The 27,841-nt window shown below is 34.1% G+C and overlaps 2 protein-coding genes across 2 annotated transcripts; both read right to left on the reverse strand.

Moving 5' to 3' along the window:
- Positions 1–354: 354 nt before the first annotated feature.
- LOC145956106 (uncharacterized) lies at positions 355–14,421 on the reverse strand. The gene is made up of 7 exons (XM_083071666.1): positions 13,991–14,421; positions 13,138–13,200; positions 5,614–5,732; positions 4,337–5,480; positions 2,560–4,282; positions 1,266–2,397; positions 355–1,124 (listed from the first exon to the last, which is right to left on the reverse strand). Exons 1-7 carry the CDS (start codon positions 14,419–14,421, stop codon positions 355–357), a joined length of 5,382 nt encoding a protein of 1,793 aa, XP_082927792.1.
- A 5,768-nt stretch (positions 14,422–20,189) lies between these two features.
- On the reverse strand, positions 20,190–23,847 carry LOC145956107 (uncharacterized). The gene is made up of 5 exons (XM_083071667.1): positions 23,809–23,847; positions 23,699–23,743; positions 23,096–23,197; positions 21,046–21,540; positions 20,190–20,938 (listed from the first exon to the last, which is right to left on the reverse strand). Exons 1-4 carry the CDS (start codon positions 23,845–23,847, stop codon positions 21,046–21,048), a joined length of 681 nt encoding a protein of 226 aa, XP_082927793.1. The 3' UTR covers positions 20,190–20,938.
- Positions 23,848–27,841: the final 3,994 nt, after the last annotated feature.

Consider the following 27,841-nt stretch of genomic DNA (forward strand, 5'->3'; position numbering starts at 1 on the left):
ATCCTTGGCCGAGTTGATCAACTCGGGAGGGAAGCCTTTGCTTTATTTATTTCTTGTAGCCGATGAAGAAGAAAGAAAGAATAAGGAAACAGAATGGGATAATTGAACTGATTTCATTTATGGGTGCCTCGTTAAAAACCTTGTCGGCCAGAACCCCTTTTCACTTTTTTATAAGGGGAGAAAAGACCGACCGAGGAAAAGAGTGCACCATGACTGTACATCGATTTACACAAATCAACTGTAATAATTCTTTAAATGAGTTGCATTCCATGTTCTGGGGATGACCTTTCCTGAAAGCTCTTTTAATTTGTATGCTCCGTTATGGAGGTTGTGGCGAACTCTGAAAGGGCCGTCCTAGTTGGCAGCCAACTTGCCTTCCTTAGTATTGCGTCGTGCTAGTCCTTGCACCCTCCAGACAAGATCTCCCTCGTGAAATTCTCTTTTGGAGAGTGTGGAGTTAAATCGCCTGGCCATTCGCTGCTTACAAGCTTCGGCTATGATCTGGGCCTTGGTGCGGACTTCATCAATCATATCGACTTCGGTTCGGAGTGATGCTTCATTAGCAGTCTCATCAAAATGCTGTCGCCGAAAGGATGGTTCCCCAACTTCGACAGGAATCATGGCGTCGGTGCCATATGTTAGCCGAAAAGGTGTCTCTTTAGTTGTGGACTGAGGCGTGCACCGATAAGCCCAAAGGACTTCTAACAATTCCTCGGCCCAAGCTCCCTTGGCAGCTCCCAATCGCTTTTTTAATTCAGTGAGGATCACCTTGTTAGCCGCTTCGGCTTGCCCGTTGGATTGCGGATGCTCTACGGACGTAAATCTGTGTTTAATGCCAAGATCTTGAATAAACCGATTGAGTTTTTGATCAGTGAATTGCAAACCATTATCAGTTATGAGTGCATATGGAATACCGAAACGAGTAACAATGTTCTTCCATAAAAACTTTTGAACATTAGCAGCTGTGATATTGGCAAGTGGTTCGGTCTCGACCCATTTCGTGAAGTAATCTACAGCAACTAGCAAAAATTTGCATTGACCCTTGGCGATCGGGAAGGGTCCAAGAATATCCATACCCCACATTGCAAACGGCCAAGGTGAACTAATACCATGAAGTTCTTCCGCTGAAGCATGAATAAGGTTACCATGTTGCTGACAAGATGTGCAATGCTTAACAAACTTTGCACAATCATCCCTAAGAGTAGGCCAATAGTATCCTGCCCGAAGCACCTTGGTGGCCAGGGTTCATCCTCCCGAGTGAAAACCGCATATCCCCTCATGCATTTCTCTCAAAATATATTCAGTCTGCTCTGCATCAACACATTTCAACAATGGGACCGAGAATCCCCTTCTATATAGTTCTCCTCCAACCATGGTATATCTAGCAGCCTGCGTTCGGAGCTTTCTAGCAGCCGCTGGGTCAGACGGCACTTTACCATGTTCAAGATGATCTACCATATCAGTAATCCATGTTTGAGTGGACTCCTCAACTGCCAAACATTCAGTAGTTACCACACTTGGAGCTTCAAGGTCTAAGTGAAGCGTGGTTCTCAACTGTCCAGGTTTTCGGGTACTGCTCGCTAACCGAGCCAACTGATCCGCCCTTTCATTGTGCGCTCTCGACGTATGCTTCACTTGAACTTCGTCAAACGTATCACGAATTCTCTGAAACAAATGATAATATTTCAACAAGTTTGCATCTTTTACCTGGAAATTATCATTCACCTGTTCGGCTACAACTTTTGAATCGGTCCAGCACTCCAATCGGCTAACTCCGATTTCTCGTGCAAGCCTTAACCCTGCCAACAACGCTTCGTATTCGGCTTGATTATTTGAAGCTTTGAACGCGAACCGTAATGATTGCTCAAGAATCAGTCCTGTTGGTCCCTCTAGGATTATACCAGCTCGACTACCCTGGTTGTTTGAGGAACCATCCACATGCATTGTCCACACATCATTCACAAAGTAACCCTTTGGCTGCGACTCATTAACAAAATCCACCAAGTATTGGGATTTGATCGGCCCTCGTGGCTCAAAACCAACGTCGAACTCCGATAACTCAATAGACCAGGCCATCATCCTTCCTGCTAATTCCTGTTTACGCAACACCTTAGCTATCGCGCAGTCAATTCGAACGATGACACGATGACTCTGAAAATACTGTCTGAGGCGCCGAGCGGTGTGGACCAGTCCCAGTGCCACCTTTTCCAAAAGCTGGTACCTTGTCTCAACCTCCTGTAACATGCGACTGATGAAGTAGATGGGTTGTTGTCTATCCCTTTCTTGAACTAGAACGGCACTGATTGCATCGTTTGATACACACAGGTAAACCACAATTGGTAGCTCGAGATCAGGCTTGGAGAGTATAGGCGGTGAGCCGAGACGCTCCTTTAAAGTCTGAAAAGCCTCTTCACACTCAATAGACCATTCAAATTTTTTCGTTTTTCTCAGCAATCTCACAATAGGTTTCGTTATCTCGGCCAAACATGGAAGGAATCGTGACAACGCTGTGAGTCGACCTGCCAGCTGTTGAACTTGTTTGAGGCTCTAAGGGCTTACCATGTTGATGATTTCCATGCACTTATTAGGATTAGCTTCAATGCCCCTCGCTGACAGCATGAAGCCGAGGAATTTTCCCCCTGATACTCCAAACACGCACTTTTCCGGGTTAAGCCTCATGTCATACTTGCGCAACTGTTGGAATACCTCCGATAAGTCCACTATATGTCGATCAAGGTCTCTGGATTTAACGACCATATCATCCACATACACCTCCATATTCCTGCCTATTTGGTGTTGAAAAACTTTGTTCATCAATCTTTGATACGTTGCCCCTGCATTTTTCAACCCAAAAGGCATTACCTGATAACAGTAATTGGCCGAGTCAGTTATGAAAGCCGTCTTCTCCTCATCTCGGGAATGCATGGGGATTTGGTTATACCCCGAGTAAGCGTCAAGAAAAGTTAAAATTCCATGACCGGAGGCGCCATCGACTAACCGATCTATGTTCGGGAGTGGGTAGGCATCTTTAGGACATGCTTTGTTGAGGTTAGTATAATCAGTACACATTCTCCACTTTCCATTCGGCTTTTTCACCATCACTACATTTGCTAACCAAGTGGTATAATGAACCTCCCGAATGAACCCGGCATCAAGCAACTTGGCTATCTCCGTTTCAACTGCAAGCTTCCTTTCCGTCCCCATTTTTCTTTTACGTTGTGCGATTGGTCTTGCTTCAGCACAAACTGATAACTTATGACACATAACCTTAGGGTCCACACCAGGCATGTTAGAAGGTGTCCACGCAAAAAGATCTTTATTTTTCAATATAACCTTGCACAGGGCAGAACGATCTTCTTCAGACATGTCGGCACCGATGTATGTAACCTGAACAGGATGTACACCGATCTGAAATTGCACTTTTGATTCAACTGGCTCCACCCGCTCCTCGTTGTTCATTCTCGGATCAAGATCCCAAACAGGCTCCTCCACTAGTGCCGAGGCGTTAACAACATGAACCCTTTTTGATTTCGACCTTTTCTCTTCCAATGGTGCGAGTCGCAAACTAGCATAGTAACACTCCCTAGCAGCCTTCTGATCGGCGTGAATTGTGATGATTTTCCCCTTATCAGATGGAAACTTCATCGCTAAGTGTGGTGTTGAAACGATAGCCCCTAATGCATTCAAGGACGGCCTGCCGAGGAGGATATTATACGAAGTGCTAGCATCAACCACAATATACTTCACTTGAACTTCTCTGCTTTCCTGCTCATCAAAACAAAAGCGCGTGAAGAGTTTAATATAACCCTTGGTACTTACCCTTTCTCCTGCAAAACCGACCAATGGATCATCATAAGGGAGCAATTCTTTTTCAGAAATGCCCAACTGCTTGAATGTATTCCAATATAATATATCCGCCGAACTGCCTTGATCGATCAATGTTTTCTTGACAATGCAATTATGAATTTCCACACTGATAACCATCAGGTCGTCTTGCTCTGGATCAATGCCCTTGAAATCAACATCAGTGAAGGTTATTGTTGGTAACCTCCGAGAAGACTGTCTATGAACAGTATTAACCGACCGAATTGCTCTGAGATGCCTCTTTTGAGCCAAAGAAGTTGAGCCTCCACCAGTAAACCCTCCTGCAATGGTATTAATCACCCTCCTATGCGATGGTGCCGAAGTATCTTTTCTTTCACGCGACCTGCTTCTTTCACGCGACCTGCTTCTTTCACGTGACCTGCTTCTTTCACGTGGGGCTCTATCGGAACGGTCCTGCCTACGCCGATCCTAATATCTAGGTTGATATGAGCGAGTTTGAGACGACCCTGACCGATCCACAAAGTTATGCAATTTGCCTTGCTTAATCAAATCTTCAATTTTGTCTTTAAGGGTTGCACATTCATCAGTAGAATGTCCATGATTGCGATGATACCGACAAGATTTACTAGTATCCGCTCGTGGTGGAGTGGATGCTCTTGTCGGAATTGTCAACACTTCTGAAACTAGAGCTTGCTCAAGCACCGCAGCACGGCTAGTATTGAGTGGAGTGTATTGAGTGTACTTCGGACCCCGACTAGGCCGATCCCGAAGAGATATCTCCTTGCCTCGCCCCCTGTATGGCTGTTCTTCCTGCTTTTCTATCTTGCTCGACGATTCAGCTCGGGCCTGATTACGATACTCCGCCAACTCTTCCATCTGCATGTACTTATCAGCCTGTCTCCTTAGATCATTCATGTCCGAAGGTGGCTTTTTACAAATACTATTGAAAAACGGCCCCGGTTTTAAGGCTGTTGTGAGATGATGCAGTGCGACGGCAGGATTAAGATCCCGAATTTCCAAAGCAGCCTTGTTGAACCGATCCATAAATGTCCGAAGAGACTCCTTTTTGTCCTGCTTAAGACCAACCAGAGATAGAGACGTAAGACTATGAGGACGACTTGTTGCAAATTGGATAGTGAACTGGGATGACAATGTGTTGAACGAATCGATTGATTTGGGTGGTAGACGAGTGAACCAACTGAGAGCTCTGCCTTTGAGGGACGTAGGAAAAATCCGACACAAAGCAGCATCATCCGTCGTGCTTAGAGTCACCTGCGTCAGAAAAACATCCAAATGTTCATCAGGATCCGTCGTACCATCGTATTTATCAATAGGCAAAGACTTCCAGTTATCCAATAAAGGGAGCTGCATAATGGAGGGGGTAAAAGGGTGTCGATGCGATCCGACAGTCGTCACGTCTGCGGGGCGGGCAACAGTGGGTAGAGCCGAAGGGATCTTCTCGGGTGTTGCTGCTGATGCATGAGGGGCCGAAGTGTGTATCGTGTGAGATTGATACGATCCCTGGGTTTGTGTGTTGGTGACGTGAGTAGGTTTCCATGAAGTGTCTTGACTTTTCAACACCTCATTTTCGGCTCTCAAGGCCGAAAGCTCTCTTGCATCTCTCTCTCTTGCTGCTGTTTCATCAACTCCATTTCCTGATTCAACAATCGAACCGTTTCGGAAAGATCTGTTTCATCAACAACCTCAACATGTTCTTCATTTTGATGGTCCTGAGTGTTTGTTCTCCTAGTTATCGCCATTACACTTCTCAGTTAAACTTCCAATTGCCTTCGTTTGGCCCCACGGTGGGCGCCAAATGGACCTGCAAAGAGGATACACCAATGATCTTCTCGCAGTCTGAAGGTCGAACGAGTGTTCCAATCCGATGTGAGTAGAGGGGTTGGTACCTGCAAAAGGCACTCCAACGCTCAAGTCAGGACAAGCACAGATATCTAGGATAATTAATGAACAGTGACGTTACCTTTTGACCTGAGCTATTTATACTGACATTTATGGGTCCTGGACCCCATGGGCCCTGCAACATAATTACCGTATTAGGTAATACACTTTAATCGGCTAATTAACCCCTAATCTCTAATTAAGCATACCAAGTGATGATAGGCCGATCCAGGTGGCCGATTGACGTTCGGCTAACTGGTCATGCCATTCGGCGGCCGATAGGGTGGTGGTCGAACCCTCCTACCTATACACATTGAAATAATAAATTACAACCCATAGCAAATTAAAAAAAAAAGGTTTAAATTATGTAATCATGTGAGTTATGTAAGATTATTATAATTAGTACTTCTTCTCTTCCAAGTATTTATAATGCAATAATATATTTACAATTCAAACTTAAAGTTTTTAGTTAAACTAGAATAATCTCGAGCCAATTGATCCAAATATTTGATGGTGAAAAAAATAAAAGTTGAAAGACTATTGTGTAATCTTTACATGTACAAGAATATATCAATCTAATTTTAAGGTATAATAATCGTGATCCACTATTATTGGAATTTGATTTAAACAATTCAAGGAAAGTAAAATAGATAAAATATTTTAGATTATATCATATATGATATTTTTTAACACTTTCTCAAATTAAAGAAAAGATCTAAAGAAGACTGTTAAATTATTTTAAGTATAATTAGATTAATATTACATAATAATTAAAAAATTATTCAATTATAATTAATTGACAATTATGTGTCCATTATAATTGATATGAAATTTTACTAGATAAGTTTTATGATGAAATAAGTCCATGATAGGTTGCATCATTTACTGTAACCAATTGAGAGGTTCCTACCTGTTACTAAGGAGTTATGAATTGGTTATCCCATTAAACTAATAGATAATATTAACTCAATTCCTTAAAAAGATAGCGGAGAGCTATCAATTCATCATCATTTTTCTTTCTCTCTAACGTGACTCTAGTTGACTTATCAACGAATTTAGGTCAGTTATATGATCATTCCAATTATATATTATTATCTAAACATATTGTAATTTGTATATATTACTATTATACATTATATGTTTTATTATTTTTTATCGATCGATATCAGAATCATTGATAAATACATTTTAAAGTTGTTAATTATATGAGCCCTATTCCGTAAAATATAATTTTTTTCAAAACCCTAATTTGTTTTTGTTTCGTCTAGTATGGCTTTTGTAAATTTGGTATAAGGCTTTTGTAGATTGCAAGATTTTGAGTAAAACTCACAAAAGAATACTAGTTTTCGATCACAAATTTGAAATAATTTTGTGAAAAACAATTTTAAGGTTGTCTGTTAAAATGTGTTTTACTTCTCATTTTTTTAATGTTTTGCAAAATTGATCAAAGGTTTTTAAACCCTTTTCATATATGATAAAAGCACACTCTTAATTGACTATCTTCATCATAAAAAAAATTGCAAAATCAAACTTGTTGTGTCGCATGTCGATCGTTGTTGCGTATCTATTGATTTTAGAACTAATGTCTTGCCTGTTGCATTTTATGCATCTCATTAAGCCAATTGTAGTGTTAATATCTATTCTTTTTTCATGATTGGAGCTTTTCAAATATTGATGCAGATGTTATTTTTTTTTTGTTGATATAACTCCTTATTATATTAATTATATATATATATATATATATATATAGAGAGAGAGAGAGAGAGAGGAGAGATCCGTTTACTCCAGGGGTAAGTATACTTAGACTTACTTCGTTCAACAACTCATGTTCTACATCAAATTTCAACGATTCAACCGTTAAATTTAAAGTTCTTATTAATACATAGATCAAGTTTGTATATTTTTAGAAAATTTGAAAATCATTTGATACTTCATTTCAATAATTTAAATTGACGGGTAATCATAAAATCATTTTATACATTGTTTTGAATTAAAGAAATGAAGTATCAAATGATTTTCAATGTTTTTAAAAAATTTGCATTTTGATCTATGCATTAAGAACTTTAAGTTTAATAGTTGGCCTATTGAAATTTGATGTAGAACATGAGTTATTGAATGAAATAAGTCTAAACTTACTCTTGGAGTAAACAAATACCTCCTCATATATATATATATATATATATATATATATATATATATATATATATATATATATATATATATATATATATATATATATATATATATAAAAAATAATAATTTACATGACCATAATCTAATATATCATAAGTACAATTATGTGAATTTTTTATAATCAAATATTATTGTTAATTACATTAATCAAAATTATATTCTATCGATATATTTCTATTAATGTGATTTGTTAATACAATGAGTTTCTAGTTTTTAGCTTATGTTGATAATTTTTTTGATATCCTATCAACTTGGTTATATAAGTTATAGTACATTGTATCATTGAATTATTTGTAAGGGATTTATTTATTAGAAAATTTTATGGAATCATATTGTAATTTCTTATTGTTTTGATGTTCAATTTTCCTACCTAATTGTGTAAAGACTCTAAATGGGACAAATTTTAAGGACTAAAAAAAGTCCTTAGAACTTTACTTGGTCATTGTTAATTTGGATTTGGCTTTTGATTGTTGAAATATGTATGCCTCTCATTGATCAATCTTTCAAGGTTGAGAAGATTTCTCATGATAAATGGGAACACTCTAATAGGGTATGCCTAAAAATGACTAAATATATCATGGAGAAATATATTAGACCGAGTATTCTAAAGAATGACAATGCCAAGGATTTTTTGTTAGCTAGTTGGATGTAAATGGGTTTTCATGACCAAACATAGTCTAGATGGTAAAGTTGAGAGATACAAAGTAAAACTAGTGAAGAAAGATAATAGTCAACGAGAAGACTGATTATAAAGAGACATTCTCACCTGTTTCAACAAAAGATGCATTTTGAGTTGTTATGGTTTTAGTTACTCATTTTGACTTAGATTTTATATGTAAGGGCGACTTTCTAAATGAAGATCTTATTTAGGATGTCTATATGGTTTGGCCTAATTTTAAAAAAAAATAGGTAATAACATTTGGTTTACAGGCTAAAAAAATCCATTTATCGATTGAAACAAGCATGCATGCAATAGTACTTGAAATTTGATCAAGTTGTCACCTCTTTTGGTTTCAAGGAAAATGTTGTATATTAATCCATTTACTTGAAGGTTAGTGGGAGCAATTTTATAATCGTTGTTTTGTATGTCAATGATATTCTTTTTCCTAGCAATTGTATAAGACTTTTGATTGAGACAAAATTAATGTTAAATAGCCACTTTGATATGAAGGACCTTGGTGATGTTTCAGTTGTTTTAAGCATCCAAATTCATCATGAAAGGTCTTGTGGCATTATTGGATTGTCTCAAAGAGGATATATTAAAAGAGTCTTCAGGAGGTTTAACATGAATTATTGCTTTCCATGTGCCTCACTTGTGTGAAGAGGTGAAAAATTATTGAGAGATCAATATCCTAAAAATGATTCAAAGATGATTGATATGTAGAAGGTTCCATATGCTTTCGATGTTGGTAATTTGATGTATGCTCAAGTCTATACTTGTCTCGATATTGCTTTTGTTGTTAATGCTTTAGGGAGATACTTGAGCAATCTAGGTTTGGGTCATAAGAAAGTTGTTAAGAGGGTCATGAGATATTTGCAAGGAACCAAGGGTCATATATTGACCAATAAGATGTTTGATCAACTTTAGGTCATTGGTTATTCTAATTCAAATTTTGTAGGTTACCTTAACAACCAAAAGTCTACCTTTGGCTTTATTTTTGATGGAAGAAGGAGTTATCTTTTGGAAGAGTGTTAAACAAACACTTACAACTACTTCTACCATGAAAGCATAATATGTTGCTTGTTATGAGGCTACTCATCAAGCCATGTGACTTTAAATTTTGATTTTTGACTTTCATATTATTGAAAGTATTTATAGGCCACTTGTGATATACTATGATAGTATTATTGTTGTGCATTTTTCTAAAAACAATAAGAGTTTTAATCATACAAAGCACTTAGTTGTTAAGTACTTGTTTATTAGAAAGAAATTTTGAAAATTTCAAACTCAAGATAAAGGATCTTTTAACAGAGAAGATGTTAGCAAGTCCACTAGTCAAAACCTTAACTGTTGGAGCTTTTCAAAAACATGTAGCTCGTATAGGCTTAGTTAAGATTTTTTGTGTTGGGTTAGTGAAAGCCTGAGTTGATGTATTTCCATTACGAAAAGATTTTTTTTTATGTCACTTTAATAATTTTCCAATGTTTGGACCATTTTTGAAGAGAATAATTTTTGTCCTAAATTATGATATTCCATATTACAAGAATTGTGAATATTTAACATGTATTATTATATGTATCCTTATCAAATATTATTTTTTGATATGTTAAAGCTCATTTTTTTATATATTGTTGATTGACATGTATTTTCATAGTAATTATCATTTTATTCCAATGATTATTATATTTCAATAATTGATTAATACTATCCAAGTGAGATAATGTTAAATTATTTTAATTATAATTGACTTAGTATTCAACAATAATTAAAATATTATTCAATTATAATTAATAGACAGTTATGTGTTACTCATAACTATTATGGAATTTTAGTAGATATGTTTTATGATGAAAATGATCCTATGATGGGTTGGTCATTAATCATGAGTAGCGTATTAAAAGGTCTCTACCTATTGTCAAGGAGTTATATGTTGGCTATATCCCATTAAACTAATAAATACATTGACTCAATTTTTAAGAAAATGGGTAAGAAGCTCTTAAGTTAGGATCATTTTTCTTTTTCTTTAAGGTGACTATAATGGACTCAAAAATAAATTGAGGTGACTTAGATGATCTTTTCAATTATATATTGTCATTTAAATATGTTGTGATTTATATCTATAATTATTATGCATCATTTTTTTTATATTATTTTCTATCACTCTAAACTTGTTGAATAGTGAATCACTAAGATAGACTTAGTTGTGGGAGTTTGGATAGTTGATAATATACACACAATGTTAGAAACAGAAATAAAAAAAAAACTAAGATATATCATTTATCCAAAAAAAAAAAAATAACAACAATAAAGAGCAAATTAAATTAAGATGAGTGTAAAAAGAAATTTGGTTTGAAGTGCTCAAAATATTGTCCTCAAAGAGAAAATGTCTTATTGCACTTCTACTTTAAATATGATGCACTTCTCCTCCGCCAAATATCAATTGTGTGTAGAGAATAATTTTTGAACCAAATATCACCATACTCTAAAATACTTTTGGTAGTAGAAGAAATGTTTTTAAAGAAAATGAGAAATAATTTATTGAGTTAATCACTTATATACTGCCAGTGTAAAATTTTTTTACACTGGCAACCAATTATATCTTTTAATTGTGTCATGTCACTGTTAAAAGTAAATGTGTTTACAGTGACATGGCACAATTAAAAGATATAATTAGTTGTCAGTGTAAAAAAAAACTTTACACTATAGTGTATAAGTGGTTAACTCTAATTTATTTATGGTAGTCTATACTTTTTCCTAAGAAGTAAAATATATATAGGGAGAGATATAGTTGCTATGTGTAGCCACAAGAAATTGTAAAAGTATAAAACTTCCTACATCTAAAAGCATTGTAGTCAGTGAGGACTTAAGATCTTGAGTAAGACAGTTGATTCAAAAATAATAACGATTATATATATCAAAATAAAAATATTACATAACATTCGTTAAGAATGAAAAGTGAGTAAAAAAAACTGAAATATAAAAAAGAAATTGATCAATAAAAGACACAAATCGACAACAATTGAAAATTTTAGAACATTAAGATCAAATTATAAATTTATAAAAAGAGAAGAAAAAAAAACATAAACATGTATTTGTATTATCTTTAAAGTTAAGGGGTGCAAATATACCCTCTCTAGTACATGAAAGTTTAAGTATTGGACAATATTAAAATAGAGAACTTATTGAAGACATTTTATTTAAATTTTTATTTTCAAGACAATATTTTATTATGATTATATGAAGATACATCTATTAATGGTAAGCGTGTTGGTATATAAGGAGGACTAATCAGCACTGCTTGTATAACTAAAATAGCCTAAAGTAGTCCAAGTTTATACATCTGTCATACGATAGAAAAAGTCACTCACGTAAAATTGCTAGCATAAACAATTTATATATAGTTAGTAGAAAACATGTTTTTATTTTATATAGTTTGCGCAACAAGCATGTTGGTCTTGTTAGCACATTTTCTACGTTGGACCTACATTTGGGCTTTAAGCTTTGCCTAATTCTGAACTTCAATTTTTTATGGGCATTTCGCAAAAATTTTTGAGAAAGGAATAGTTCATTATCATTTATCCGTAAGTTGTAGGGTAAAATTAAATTGAAAATACAAAATATACTTAATTATAGTTTTAAAATTTTAATAGAAGAGAAAGTGATTTGGTGTCTCATTCCTTAGCTAGAAATTTTATTTTGTTTAATTATGAGAATATTCATAATTAAATTTCTCATTGTATTTAAAATCTTATTTTAATAGAAAGAATCTAATTCTCTTGATGTCAAAAAAAAAAAAAAGAAGAAATATATGTATAACAAAAAATAAGTTTAATCTCTTTCCCTTTCTCTTAAGGATGACAAATAAATATGAATCTATGGATAATGTCTTGTTTGATCAAGCTCGAGTATGAATATGGATAATACCTAATTTATTACATCAGGTACAAGGACAAAGATTAGTATATACTTATCTACTACGTATTCGTCTTCATCCCCATCTTTGCTTTAAATTTCTAAAACACTCTTAAAATTTACTTGAAATTTATGTAATTTTTATTCCATTTTGAATTTGTATCAAATGAAACTTAATGAAATTTTAATTGTTATTCTATGTTTGAATTTTTTATATATATTTTTGCAAAAAAATATTTAATTAATTTTTAGGCAGATACGAGTATACCTAATACCTAAATATACTATAAGAAATGTTACATATAGTTGATAGGTAGAAAATGCACACATTTAGTCGATCTATCAACAATGAACTAATTAACATCATTGTTCCTAATAGACCTAGGCAAACAAACTATGAAATTTATAATGATGTTATTCCATTTCCATTACGATATTTCCATCAACTGCAACATCCCTCCTGATTTCTGGTGCTCAACTATAGGATATATGCTCTCTTCTTGTGGCCCTGCTCCAACATCATCACTCTACCTTCAAACCTCAAAATCTCACCACTGCCCAACTCAAAGCCAACCATCTTCTTTATTCCCAAGAACCCCATAACTTTAAACAAGTTTGGATCTTGCAACTACTTTACTCCCACTTACCTCAAGAACCCATCGGATATGATAGTCATCCCACAACTAATGTGATCTAGAGCAATATCCACACTAAGATTCATATCTTTAAATTGTTAAATCAATTCCAACTCCTTAACCATCAAAAGTGAAGCATGGATGGATTTCCTACTCAATGCATCTGCTACCACATTGGTCTTTTAAAGATGATACATTAGCTCAAAATCATAATCCTTTAGAAATTTCACCCATCTTTGTTGCCTCATGTTAAAATCCTTTTGATTAAACAAGTACTTCAGACTTTTTTAATCACTAAAGACATTGAACATGGAATCATACAAGTAATGTCTCTAGATCTTCAAGGCGAAAACCACAGTTGCTAATTCCAAGTCATGAGTGAGGTAGTTCCTCTCATAAACCTTCAACTTCCTTGAAGCATATGCTACAACCTTTCTCTATTGCATCAACCCACACCCTAACCCTTGGTAAGAAACATCACAAAACACATCAAAAGGCTCACTAGGATCAAGTAACACCAAAATTGGCGAAGAGGTCAAATTTCTCTTCAACTCTTGAAAACTCGCCTCACGGGCATCTTTCCACCCAAACGATTGATCCTTCTTGGTTAGTTGAGTCAACGACATTACTATTTTAGAAAATCCTTCAATGAATCTCTAATAGTAACCCACTTATCCCATAAAACTCCAAAATTTATAAATAGTCTAAGGACCCTCCCACTAAAGCACTATATTAACTTTAATTGGATCCACTACAACCCCTTCAATAGAAATCACGTGGCCTAGAAACTCCACCATATCTAACCAGAATTCACACTTGGAGAGTTGGGAAAAAAGCTACTTTCATCAAAATCTACAATACCAACCTTAGATGCTTCTTATGTTCCTCCCTAGATTTAGAATAGATAAGAATGTCGTCAATGAATACAACAACAAACTTATCTAAAAATGGTCTAAAAATTTGATTCATGTACTCCATGAAAACAGTAGAGGCATCGGTCTTTCCAAACAACATTACCACGTACTCATAGTGACCATACCTAATCTTAAAGGTGGTCTTAGGTATGTCATTGTCCCTCACCTTAATTTGGTGGTATTTCGCCCTCAAATTAATCTTGGAGAAAACATAAGCTCCTTTTAGTTGATCCATTAAGTCATCTATTCGAAGTAATGAATATCTTTTCTTAATGGTCAACTTGTTCAATTGTCGATAGTTTGCACACAACCATGCACCACCGTCCTTCTTCTTAACCAACAAGATCGGAGTAGCCCATGAAGACACACTAGGTCTAATCATCTATTTCTCCAATAGCTCTTCCACTCGTTTCTTTAATTTAGCCAACTCCACTATATCCATCACGTATGTTGCTATTGATATTGGTCCTACACTCGAAACTAGATCAATGTAAAACTCCACTTCCCTTCTGGGTGGTAATCTTGGAACTTCATCACAAAAAACCTTCAAAATATCCTTCCCACATTTATTGCCTCTACCAATTGTTCACTTTCTACACTTAGAGAGGATAATATCAATAAGCACTCAGCTCCCTCCTTCATTAACTCCTCAAATTATCTAGTAGAAATCAAACCATCTTTACCACCATCAGTGAATATCAACTCCTTCTTGGCATAGATTAGGACCTAATTAGCAAACAAATATCCCACCCCCAAAATCACATCCAACCCCACAAAAGGCAAACAAATAAGGTTCACTCTATAACACTACCCAAACACCTCAACTGGGAAACCCAAACAACACTTAAATGTAATCACAAAAGTAGAAGTAGGTGTATTCACTACCAAATTCACATCCAAAGAATTTACAACTAACTTCAACTTCCTTACACAATCAACAAAGATAAAAACATTCTTACCAATTGCCTTGCCCTTCCCTTTCACTATATATGATGAAGTGGAAGCTTCAACACCAGTCAACACAAAAAATGACATGCAACTGTCAACCTCTCCACCCTCGGTGCACCCTTGGTCTAAGTAGTATTCTTTAGACAATCCTTAGTTATATTCCTAAACTTACTACACTGAAAACACCTCAAAGTAGTAGGTGGGCAATCTTTGACTATGTGAGTGCATCCATATTTATAGAACTTCACACCCTAAGCTTCTCCTCTAGGTGTATTAAAGGACTTCCTTGTGATAGAACCCCCTTAGTGAGACTAGGGTCTATCATAACGCTTCCTTTAGTTGCCACCCCTCTTAGACCCAATTGGCTCCTTTACAGTTTTCACAATTTGACTACTGCCCTCCAATCTCTCCACCATCTTTGCCTTCTCAACCAAGGCTAGAAATTCAGTGATGGTCATAGGCACCACCACTCTCTTCAAGTCATACTTCAACCCTTCAACAAATTTCCTACATTTTCAAGCCTCATAAATGGTTTGTGTGTAAAAATGAGCTAAATGCTCAAATCTCACAGCATACTCTAATACTAACAAGCACCCTTTATGCAACCTCACAAACTTTTCCTCTTTAGCATGTCTCACGCTCTTAGGAAAATACTTCTTGAGGAATACCCTCTTAAAGCATTTCCTATCAACTACAACTCCTCTAGCCACCAACATCTATTGAGTACCCCGCCACCAATATTCTACTTCCCTTATCAACATGTATATTGCATAAGCAAACTTTGTTTCATTCGTACAACCCAACATCGTAAAGATTTTCTCCATCTTGCAAATCCAATGATCAGCCACTTCTAGGATCTGCATCTCCCCTGAACTGAGGAGGATGACATTTCCTAAAATCAGGTAGGTCCTTACTCTCCTATCACCCAACTAGTCTTGTTGCCTCAATTGCAAATTTGTTCACCTCCACTTGATTAAAGTGGACATTCTATTGTTGCATAGCCATGGCCATCATTTCCATGCCTAAGTTATCTAATCATATTGTGGCCTAACTATCTTCTATAAATATCAATAATTTTGTTAAGTAACACTCGACAAACAACAACAACCACAACATATACAACTTACAACTACACAACAGAAGCTTTGTTAGAAAAGATGGCTTTATCCAAGAGGGGGTGAATTGGATATTTAAAAATTTATTTTTAGGATCTTTAATTTTCAAAAACTTTTCTAAAATCTTTCCAAAGAAGTCTATTGAGTTAGATAGAATAGGATGTAATATTGAGTATTGATTTCTAAATTTAAGAAAAAATTATGTGTTGAACCATATATGATATGCAAGATTCAAATATAATAGATTTAACACATGCAATCAATGTTAACAAGAACTCAAATAAAGAGTATAAGGATAAAGAGAAATGACATAAGGATTTATACTGGTTTAACCACCACTATTATGACCTACATTTAGTCCTCAATCAACCTGATTGAGAGTTTTCACTATCTTTAGATTTAAAGTATTACAATTATACACACATGCAATAAACTCCTAGAATCCTAAAGATAAACCCATTTCTTGAACCCCAAGAAGTGCCCCCTGTAGTCACCCACTACAAAACCTTTAATCTTAAGAAACCTACTTAAGAACAATGATAAAAAGAGTTATAGAATGAATTCACATAGATATAGAATCAATTAAAGAGGTGAATTAGATTCAAAGTAACTTGGCCTTTCTCTCTAGTTGGGTGATGATGTTTCTTGAACCCTTTCTTGAAATTACTCACAAAGGATCAAAGGATTCTTTCATAGGGAAAATAGAGAATTTCAAAGAGTCCTTTTTGCAAAAGATTTCACAAAGTTACAAGTATTTCATATTTTTAAGTTTTGAATTCAAAAATTGATATTTATAGAACTCTTTGGATAAAATAATTAATTATTTTTTTGGATAATTGACTATTTTGTTCTTGGTAAATCTGGAAACCAATCAAGAACACTATAATCAATTATTTACTAGAAAAATCGATTATTATAGAGAACTATCTCTAAAATAATTGATTATTGCACATTGATAATCAATTATTATAGTGAGTTTCTTAGAATGAGAAAACACAATATCAATAATCGATAATTTCAAGTGGATAATCGATTATTTTGAGTGACATGCTCAAATTCTCAATTTTTTTAAGTTAAAAATAGTTTTAAAATGTTTTCATAGTTAATCATCATCTAACATGAAATATAAGACTAAGTTACTTACAATGCATAAAACAAACATGCCTAACAAAGCATAAACACACATCAATACAATTTGCACTTTCTTAAATATGAGAGAACCTCTTTGTAATAATCAAAACATTAACAAAAATTAAGTCTTCATCTTGAGCTTCGTCAACAAGCACAATAGGTCCACCCCCACAAAGTGTCCCTAAAGAGACTTAATTAGGCTATAATACTATAAAAGTGTAACGATGTGATAGGTCACTACACTAACTATAGTGTAGTCTCAACATAACGGTACAAATAGACAACATCAATTAACCTAAGGTTCTCATGCAATAGTTACCTAATCATCCATGATATTTATACATGTATCGAGCATAAACATAAAAATTTCAAGTATACAACTCCGTTATAGGATTAGATACATACTCTGTACAAATATAAAGTTTATATAACTATTTACAAAAGACCCTTACTCACCGGTTAAGCGTCTATACAACAATTGTGTCACATCAAAGTGACACCACCAAAAAAAACCATCACAACATGACCCTCCAACAGCTAGACATGCTAACCTGTTAATCCTTCCCAACTTTGATACAAAGTATGATCATTGTAGTTCCAACCATAAGAAAAATAAGTAAGGGTAAGCTTGTGAAAAGAAACAACATACACCAACAACATTAAGTAGTAACTTAAAGTGGCTTAAACAACATGGTCCATCAACCATACAACTTCAACTTGTCATCAAGTACAACACAAAAAACTTACAACATAATACAACTCTTCAAATTCAACTCAACAACATATTTAACATAAGCAACAATAAACAACTAATGTGTCGTCATACATATCAACTATGGAAATCTCTTACAACAAAGATGAGTAGTTTAAGTGGCTAGACCTTATCGAATCAAAGTGTTTGGCCTATCGCAACCAAGTCAGGTATAGACAACTTTAGACCTCTTAGGAAATCTATTTGACAACTTAATTTGATTTCTTAGGTTTCTCCACTTAAACTAGGAAGTCTAGTACTCTGTCAAGGTAGAATAGTTTGGGTATAAACCTATCACGACCTTATCTTGTAACACTAAGACACCTATAGGATTAACTTATCGACTACCTTCCAAATACTATGCCCTTCTAATACGTGGTTAGGGACTAAGTCCGCGACCTTGTACTTCACTTGGTTGTCACTTTATACGCATATGTCTTAACTTTGGCCACTTACGAATACCACATATAAAACCTAAAGAAGACAACTTAAAAGAACTACCCATTCAAAATACAAATTACTTACTAAAGGATTTCAACTCAGGCTCTCAGGGCATCGTAACTTATATCTACATAATGAAATATTTTAGTTTCTAAGATAACTTTTACTCCCCTCTAGTTTTTATGTATGTCAACTAAGACATGTATCTATATTATGTGCCTAACAACTTATCAACTTAATCAATTATAACAACATACAACTTCACAAACTAATCATTTATTAGTTTTCAACTTAGAAGTCTAAACATCATCATATAGCTAGTATATCAACCTAAAACATAATGAATTATCAATATACAACTTAATCATCATCTTTCATTCATAAAACAACTTAAACATCACTAAAAATCATGCAACTCATGCTCGACCCCATCCCATGGATGTTTGGCGCCATTGAGGTAGGAGACTTCTTGTCTCGCTCATGCCCAATGCCAAACTACACGTGCCTAGCATGGTTGAGGTAGAAAGTTTCACACTTTCTCACGCTAAATGTGGCAAAACCCATGCCCGACCCCAATCAAGTAAAGGGTCTTGACTTGATCCACACCCAACATCACTCCTTTGATGCTTGACATGATTTCAATTCGAGACGATTCTCTCTCTTCATGTCTAACATTATTCAAATTAACTCTGATGTGACCAAATTAGAGATGATTCTCTATCTAGTGGTGGAACTGACTTTCTCCAAAAAAAAAAAATCTCTTGTTTACAACAAAATTTTCATTATCTGATCCATTCCCTTTTTCTTTAGCTAACTCTTAGCCATTAATCTCCTCTTTTTTAGGTGTTATTGGACAATAATTTAACTGCTCTATTCTTTGAAGATCAAATAAATATTTTATATTAGTAATATATTTATAAAAATATAAAAATATTTATATTTATCATTTTGTCTAAGGGAAATAAAATATTAAGGCTCACATTGTGATTAGATAATCACTTTTTGACCATTTTTTAACTTTTATATTTCTTTATTAGGTTATTGCTACATTACTAATTTACATCATTTATGAAGATGCCATTTCATGTCATCATCAGCTATGAGATAAAATTATAGTTTTAAATATTAAAAATATCAAAATTACGTAACTGAAAAAGGAGAAACCAATAACACGGTATAGAAATTATAGACGATGAAAAAGCGTAATTTCCATCGAATAATATTTGTTTCAAATCATAGATAGAATAATATTTAAACCACTGGAATTACCACAGTGGTTAAGAGAAAAAGGATAAAAACAAATACGTGATGACACGAAGTTCGATCTCTTGATCCTCTTTGTAATATTTTTATAAATAAAAAAAAAAAAATAGATATTTGTGTGATCTAGTTGTATTAGAAGACCGTACAGAAGGTGGAGATGTTGGTCCAATGAATGATGGTAGGAGTATCTGTAAAATTACTACAACGTCGATGTCAATATGCATTTCAATAAAGTGATAACGTCTACAATGGAAGGTTCATGGATTAGTCATAGTTTCGGTTCTTTAAAAATCCAATGAATTACAACCTTTTGATTTTACAAATAAACTGAATTTACCTTTTTCCATGTATGTCTCAACTCTCAAGTATTGTTTTAGTTTTAATTATATAACAATAAATTAGTTTATTTTAAAATATGTGAATTGATAATATTTTTATATTCTTATTTATTATGATTTTATTCATGTCATTCACTTATTTTTCATTTAAGTGTCACTACTACAAATTATTAAATTTCATGCAAATTTTCCTGCGAAAATTTTATAAAAATCTGCAGGAAACATGTTTCATGCAGAATTTTTTACAAAAATTTAGCTGCAGGTAAATCGTTGGTAGAAAATTACTTTCCGCGGAAAAAAAATTGTAAGAAGTTCCTGCAGATTTTCCTGTAGAAATTTTTCGCAGGAAATTTCTTGCGATTTTTTTCATCAAAAAATTTGCAGGTAAATACATTATTTTGGTAAATAAATTTGCAGGTAATTTTTCTACAAATTTTTTTCCCAGGAAATTTTACAAGAACTTTTCCTACAAATTTTCTTTCTATAGGTAAGTTTGTAGGTAATTTCCTTTCTTTTTTTTAAAAATATTTTGCAGAAAGATGAGGACTGTGGAAGCGGTGGAAGCGGTTGAACAATAAGCTTACTAAAAAAATTTCACTGACATTGGCAATTTCAAATTCAACTTCTGTTTGCTTATTGTGAAATTTTGGGCATATGTAGTATTTTATTCTTTAAGCTGCAGCCATTTGTAAACAAGACCAACCCCACATTTCATAGAGTAATTAAGGTTCTTAACATATAACTGCAATGTCAATCTATCTTAACTAAAAAAAACATATATATCTAGTCAAAAAATAAAGTATCTAGATTTAAAATCAAGTTAAAAGTAGTTGTCCGTAATGTGATTAAGCATCAACACCTATATTAAGAAAAACTCCATCCATTCTTCACTAAGGCTTTGTTCAATCACACCTACATCATAATAAAAGTAAAACCAAAAAAATATTTATTAGTCAAATTTCACATGAAAATTATAAATAAATCACAACAATTAAATAAAGTATATTAAATCAACACACCTATCCGATATGATCACTCTCTTCATCATCATCATCATCTTCACTTTCATTACTAAGTTGAGGTGATGAATATGGATGGGAAGAAGAGCCAACAAACCCCAAGTATTGCATTAAGGTGTGCACTTGGTTCCTAGTATCTTGTACTTCTTTCTTAGTAGCTTGCACTTCTTTCCTAGCATCATTTAATTCTTGTTTCATTTGTAGCTTCTCTTCCTCTTGTCTTTGTAGTGATTCATTTAATGTATGAATTTGATTTCTTAAATCATCAACATCCTCAATAGAAGACATTAATGATTGATTGGAAGATGTTACTAATATTTTTCCCATAGACCCAAGTCCAAAGACTTTTCCTTTTTTCTTTCCAATTGCATCTACCCACACATCCAAGTCAGAAGGCGTGTGATTTGTGGATGGTTGGCTATCAGCTCCATCCTCTCCTGGAGTAAATGTTGAGCTTTGAGAGGATAATTGAAACTTTCTTTTTTCAAACTTCTCCTACATCATAAAAAAATTCAATTAATAATCCTATGTAGTACATATTAGCTATAACACAATATAGCATTGGACTCTATTATTAATTACCAAATCAATCAATTATAACCATCAAAGCTAATATTTCAAAAATGGATGAGAAAATTATAGCAATTATTTCATAGCCTTCAAATGGTGCGTTTGTTGCTTCCATATATAAGTCACCCAGTGTACGATTATTATTGCAAAATATTTTTCTTCTGGAAAAGAGGATATGTAGATTAAAATAAAAGTAACAAAAAGGCAAGAGACAAAATTACCCCATAGGCACGTACTAGAAGATTATTTTAAAGGCAGCACAATGCACACACTACCATTACAGACTAGTTTTTTCTAATCAGTAATTGTGGACAGCATAAAGCTGCACTTGGCTGATCTCTATCCATAGTATATCTGAACATGTCTTCTACCAAACACTAAAGTCCTCTAATGCAAAAACAACCCTGAAATATGGGCAAACTCTGACTGGTAACTTAGGTAGATTCTTCTTGGGTCTTTGCATCCCCAACAAGTCACTAGTAAACAAAATCATTGGCCAAACAGGGTAACTAAGCATACCGTGGCAAATGTTTGCAATACATGAGCTTATGCCTAGAAAAGTTACTGGTTGAACTGAAACTCTTCTACTGAATTCAATAATTTACTACCAAGTCTACAATATGTTAATGGAAAGCTTTCACAAATAAAAATAATATTATATATATATATATATAAATAACCATGATATTGATATGAAGTATTCACCACGAAAAACAATAATTAATCTCTATTGGAAATTGCGAGTGCATACAAAATAATATTATGTTTACTTCCTAATTTTTATTCCATCAAACAGACTTCCCTTATTTAGTATTTTGCACAAACAGATTGAACTCCTGCAAAATTTTTATCCCTCTTCCCCTCTTTCTTGTTGTTTCTTTCTCTTTCCCACCTAAATTCTATATCAAATTGCTATTGTATTGTTCATGATACACTTGCAATCATGTACATATAGCATAAGAATCAGATTTTATTTTTCTCATTGGCACGAGATAACATCAATACCAATCAGCCAGTGTTCAACAACTCACTCTAAAATCTAAAATGCATTTCCACTTTCCAAATTCCAAATGATAAAAAAAGAATTATCTAAAGCTAAAATTCTATATAAAATCCATTCATGCATGGGATCTGAAGAACAGAATATCAAATTATAAGCATTACAATTTTGCACCTAACATGATGGAAAATGATATTTCATATTAAGAAGATCATAATATATCTTCATACACAAACACACACAATCTCACAATGTCTTGCTTGATATAAAAATGGTGCCATAAAGCACATAAAGCCTCAAGACAAAACTCAACTATCACTAGAACCTATGTATAATATAATATAATATAACCAAAAATTGAATGCACAAAATAAGCATAGACATAAAAACAAACAATCACAACATAAAGAGGTTCAAAAATGCTCACTATATCAATACAATCTAATAAGAAAAAACAAAGATGAGGAATTTAAAACTTACATAAGCATATTTTGCATGAGGACCCACCCAACTATGATCTTTTTTTCGATGTGTACGAAAATAGAAATCACTCAATGATGGATTTTTCCCTTTTTCCTCCCTCTGACATAAATAAAATAAGCTTTAGTTCCATTACTCTTGAAAACTAAATTATAAAAATACAATAAATTAATAATACCACACTTATAATTAAAATTAATAATAAATTATAAGTGATCAAGAGCCAACATATATATTATGCAGATTTGATTGTTGAGTCATCCATTCCATGTACAGATTGGATTAAAATTAATACCACACTTATAATTAAAATTAATTATAAGTGATTGTCATCACTTATAATTATAAGTTTCTTGCAGGAATTCAAAAATGGTATGGAAAAAGCTTCGCCAATTACAAGTAATATCTGCTGAAACATTAATTTGAAACAAGCTCAAAAATAATTACATCTATTATTCAGCTGTAGGAAACTAGTAATCAAACATTATGTGTCACTGTTTACAGATTGGAAAACTGAAATCGATGTCATAGAAGTGAATAAACATGCAAAATCTACAGAAGAGGAGAACATATATGCATATAAGCAAACTGCAGTACATGTACCTTTATAGAGCGCGCACAATTTTTCAACTGTAGAATGATTTTCAACTGTAGAAAAAAGAAAAAGAAAAAAGAGAAGAAGAAACTGCATGAGAGAAATACTACTCATTAACCGTAGAATCAATCTCCTTAATTTGAATTATCAACTGCATGCTCATTCAAAACATTCCTTGACTTGAAAATTAGTAAAGTAAAAAATCAATTACACTACACAGATTAGAACAGCCAAAATCTTGGTAAAAGAAAATATATAAACCCTAGTAGAAAGAAAAATTAGGAAAACGAGAAACAAAACAAAAGGAGAGTTTGTCTTCTTCTTTACCTATGAAGTCACTGAGGCAATGCGACGGAGGAACGATCTTAAAAGGTGAAAGAAGAATGAGTTTCTCTATGCTACGCAGTGCGGTGCGGTGGATTTCTCATGTTTTTAGCGGTGGGTACGGTACATTCATAAGCGGTGGGTACGGTTCTGTGAGGTGGATTTCTCGTGGATTTCATAGGCTGTGTGTGGGTTTTGTTGTGCGATTTGAATTTTAAATTTTTTGTTTTTTAAATTAATAAAAAAAACTATAAAATAAATAAATTAAATTAAATATATTTTCCTGCTAATATAATTTATAAGAAAAATTACAGAAAAACATATTTTGACATTACTAAAAAATTTAACATTTCTTGCAAATTTATATTCTAAATAAAATTGGAAGGAATTTCTTGCGATTTTTTCTAGAAGTTTTTATTGGTAAAAAAAATCATAAAATTAATAATTTTGGTAGCAAATTTTATAAGAATTTTCTGCGAACTTAAAATCACAAAAATAGTCGTAACAATTTCTTGGAAATTTTTTTTAGTAGAAATTTTCGTAGCAATTTTATGCGAATATTTTTTTGCATAAAATTTTGTAGGAAAATGCTATATTTCTAGTAGTGTGTATGTTTATTGGGTCACTATTTAATCTCTAACAGACGAATCTATTTTGATTCTTAATCTACTTTTCTTTAGTTCGTTAATTGTTTAGGATGAATTTTTTCTGTTCTTTGTTCCAATTAAAGAATCTAACTTAGATTCTTAAAGTAAGAACTTGGTTCTTGTGAGTTTTTATAGGAAAATCACTAGTTCTACGAGGGCCATGTCCCTGCACTTCGGTAGTAAAAAATGTAATAACCAATTTTTATTGTAAGAATCCATACGAGAATCTTTTATTTGATATGGTCTAAATTATGTTAGTTGTTGAAAAAAATATTTATTAATTTATGAGTAACATCGTTAAATACAACTACTATTTATACGATTTAATTCCATTAATATTTTTGAAATAAAATTTTATATAATAACATCATTAACTAAAATTAACTTATTTAAAGATTTGCATGTTATTTCAAGAGAAGTAAATATGTTTTCTCATAATCTAGCTGATTGGCTTCTTCTATATGGCTCTAATGGAGTCCCTATTGTTTTAGAATTAAACTCATCTTTGTCTTTATATGTTTTCTTTGTTTCCGCTTAAAAAAAGACATTTTCAAAATAGTTTTCTAATGTAGCATTTATTAATATTTAATTTAATTAAATAATCTTTAAACTGAAACACGTGCTATTAAAATAAAAACTTAATTTTTCTAGTCCGAAATTAATTACTCTTAAATTTAATACACATTTTTTTGCAACAAAATTTAATAGTAACTCTTTTAACATAAAAAAAAAAGAGAAATGTTGAAAAACTACAAATATTCCTTTTGTCCCATAATAAATATTGTGTTAGAAGAAAAATAAGCCCCAAAAATAATGTCATGTTAGCTCAATATAATTTAAATGATTTCTTTTTATTTATACCAATAATAATATCATTTAACAAGTAGTTATAAAAAATTAATCACAAAATTAATTTTATAAAATTAATATTTCCTTTCATCTATCATGTATAAATTTGTATATAAAAAAATATTTAAATTCATGTATATTAAAAAGTAGTTAAGTTCATTTAATTTTATTAATTTCATGTAATTTACTTCTTCAATTTCTCTTAATAATATTTATTAAAAATAATAACCATAATTAGTTTAATAATTTTTTTGAAATAATAACATTAAATGGATCAAATTAGTTAGAATTTGTTTATATTTTGTTCCGGCCAAGGGATGAACTAGGGTTTTTTTCCTAGATCAAGCCTTAGAGCCAGAGCATTCAAGAGTGTAATCTGCCTTCTTAGCCTTAGGATTTTAGGTTTTATGGTGTGTCGTCGATGGGCCTCTTGGGCCCCGAGAATGAAGGGACCTTCCTAACCGTTCTTATCAGGAGGGCGTGAGATAAGTGGGGGCGAGTTTAGTCGGATTCCGACCGACTGGGCTATACCGAGGGCCCATTCGGGTAAATGCCGAGTAATCCCCTTATAGGTGAGGGGAATCGAATTAGCTAGTCTAGTCGGGTTATGACCGACTAGGTCTGTGCTGACCCTTCAATCGGGTTAATGCCGAGTAGAGGATCCTGCTCGCCCTATTACTGAATGGAAAACCAGGTTGGATTACGACCGGGACGGTACACTTGCCTTCCAGCCTTGAGCCTATAAGGCGAGAGGGCTTAGGGCCTGGCGACCTAGTCAGGTATTGGTCGAGCAGAAGGATGTAGTCGCCCTATTGCCGATAAAGAAACCAAGTCGGATTACGACCGAGACGGTACACTTGCCTTCCAGCCCTGAGCCTATAAGGCGAGAGGGCTTAAGTAGAGAGTCAAATCGGATTCCGATTTGGACGACACACTTTCTCGGGTCTTACTCGACATGGGTAGCTGTGAGCGCGACATCCCGATGCGTGACCTTTCGTTTGACGACGTGAGGGACATGCATTTATTACGTAGTTGTTTTTTGTAGGGGGTTACATAATTACACTGCCACGTGGCAATGAAACTTAATTGCATTTAATGTACGAGACCTCTTCACCAGTAGCTGTATCGTCTCTCGTGTGAAAGGACGCGAAATGCCGCATTTCATTCGTGGCTTCTCGCGTACGCCTCCTTGCCCTTATAAATAGACATACCTTACGAACCTTTTTCCATTTCTCTGTCCTTTCCTTCTCCCTTTGTGCTCCGCGTCCTCCTCCGTGATTCTTCGAGGCTCATTGGGATTCTCCGGTGGCACGCGGCGGTCTACGGCGGCGCTTCGAAGTTTATTTGAGTGGGAGGTTGTTGTGTGTCCCTAGGTACGCCCATCTAAACCATTTGGCCATTTTTATTTGTAGTAAAGCCTGAGTTGTTATTTAAGTTAGGTTTATTCTTATCATGGCGGTCGTGAACTATGAGGAAATGTACAAGTGGGTGAGAGATGATGTTTTGCGTTGTGAGTCCTTGATAAGTTCCTGGGATGCCATGGAAAGTTTCTGTAGAGAGCACGTGGTGTGTGGTGAGGGCGACCATATAATTATTTGCGAACCCTGTGTAGATAGGGAACCTGTGTGTATTGAGGGGAGTTCGATGGAGAAATTTACCTTTTGCTACTGCACTTTAATTTCCAAGTTGAAGGTGAGGTGGCCTCTTACTAGTTGTGAGAAAGGAGTGCTTCAAGCCTTAGATGTGGCCCCTACTCAATTCCACCCCAATAGCTAGGCTTTTGTCCGAGGGTTTGAGGTTCTATGTCTGGGCTTAGATATAAACCCGACCGTGGATAAGTTCTTCTACTTCTTTGAAAGTCGCACCAATAAACGTAGTAGTTGGGTGTCTGTACATGGGGTGTCAAATCGGGGGCTCTTGACTTTGTTTCAATCGTCCTATAAGGACTTTAAAAGATCATATTTCCGAATACGTTGTACCTCGGGTAACGAACATGTGCTAGAAGGGTTCCCTTTATATTGGAAACAAAAGACGGTATCCTTTGGGGGGCTATCTGCCGAGAAGCTCTCCGAGGCCGACCAGGAAGACGTTAGAAAACTGGAGGCTCTCAAAACAATTTTCAACACTGCAAAACTTCTAGATTTAGAAAATAGACCCAAGGAACTGAAAATTTACATAGGTACTCGGTTTTTTGCCGATCACCCTTTTCTAATAATGTTTTGTCCTCGTTTTTCTTGTTGACTAATATTCCATTTTGCGTTATTTTAGATAAAATGGCTAGCATGAGCAATCGGGAGTTGATGAAGTTATGGAAGCAACAAGAGGCTTCCA

The sequence above is a fragment of the Cajanus cajan genome, chromosome 3, assembly GCF_000230855.2.
Source record: "Cajanus cajan strain Asha chromosome 3, NIPB_CcT2T_4, whole genome shotgun sequence".
NCBI lineage: Eukaryota > Viridiplantae > Streptophyta > Magnoliopsida > Fabales > Fabaceae > Cajanus > Cajanus cajan.

Bases quoted from the DNA above. Each gene is read 5' to 3' on its own strand.
- LOC145956106 (XM_083071666.1), bottom strand. From the start codon at position 14,421: ATGATTAGACCTAGTGTGTCTTCATGGGCTACTCCGATCTTGTTGGTT. The intron at 5,733-13,137 runs GTAAGTGGGAGT...TGCCTTTTGCAG, and splicing joins ATATCCGATGGGTTCTTGAG to GTACCAACCCCTCTACTCAC. The intron at 5,481-5,613 runs GCAATTGGAAGT...TTGTTGAATCAG, and splicing joins CACCGTGGGGCCAAACGAAG to GAAATGGAGTTGATGAAACA.
- LOC145956107 (XM_083071667.1), bottom strand. From the start codon at position 23,847: ATGCAGTTGATAATTCAAATTAAGGAGATTGATTCTACG. The intron at 23,744-23,808 runs GTTAATGAGTAG...TTTTTTCTACAG, and splicing joins TTAAGGAGATTGATTCTACG to TTGAAAATCATTCTACAGTT. The intron at 21,541-23,095 runs GTAAGTTTTAAA...TTTATGATGTAG, and splicing joins CTCATGCAAAATATGCTTAT to GAGAAGTTTGAAAAAAGAAA.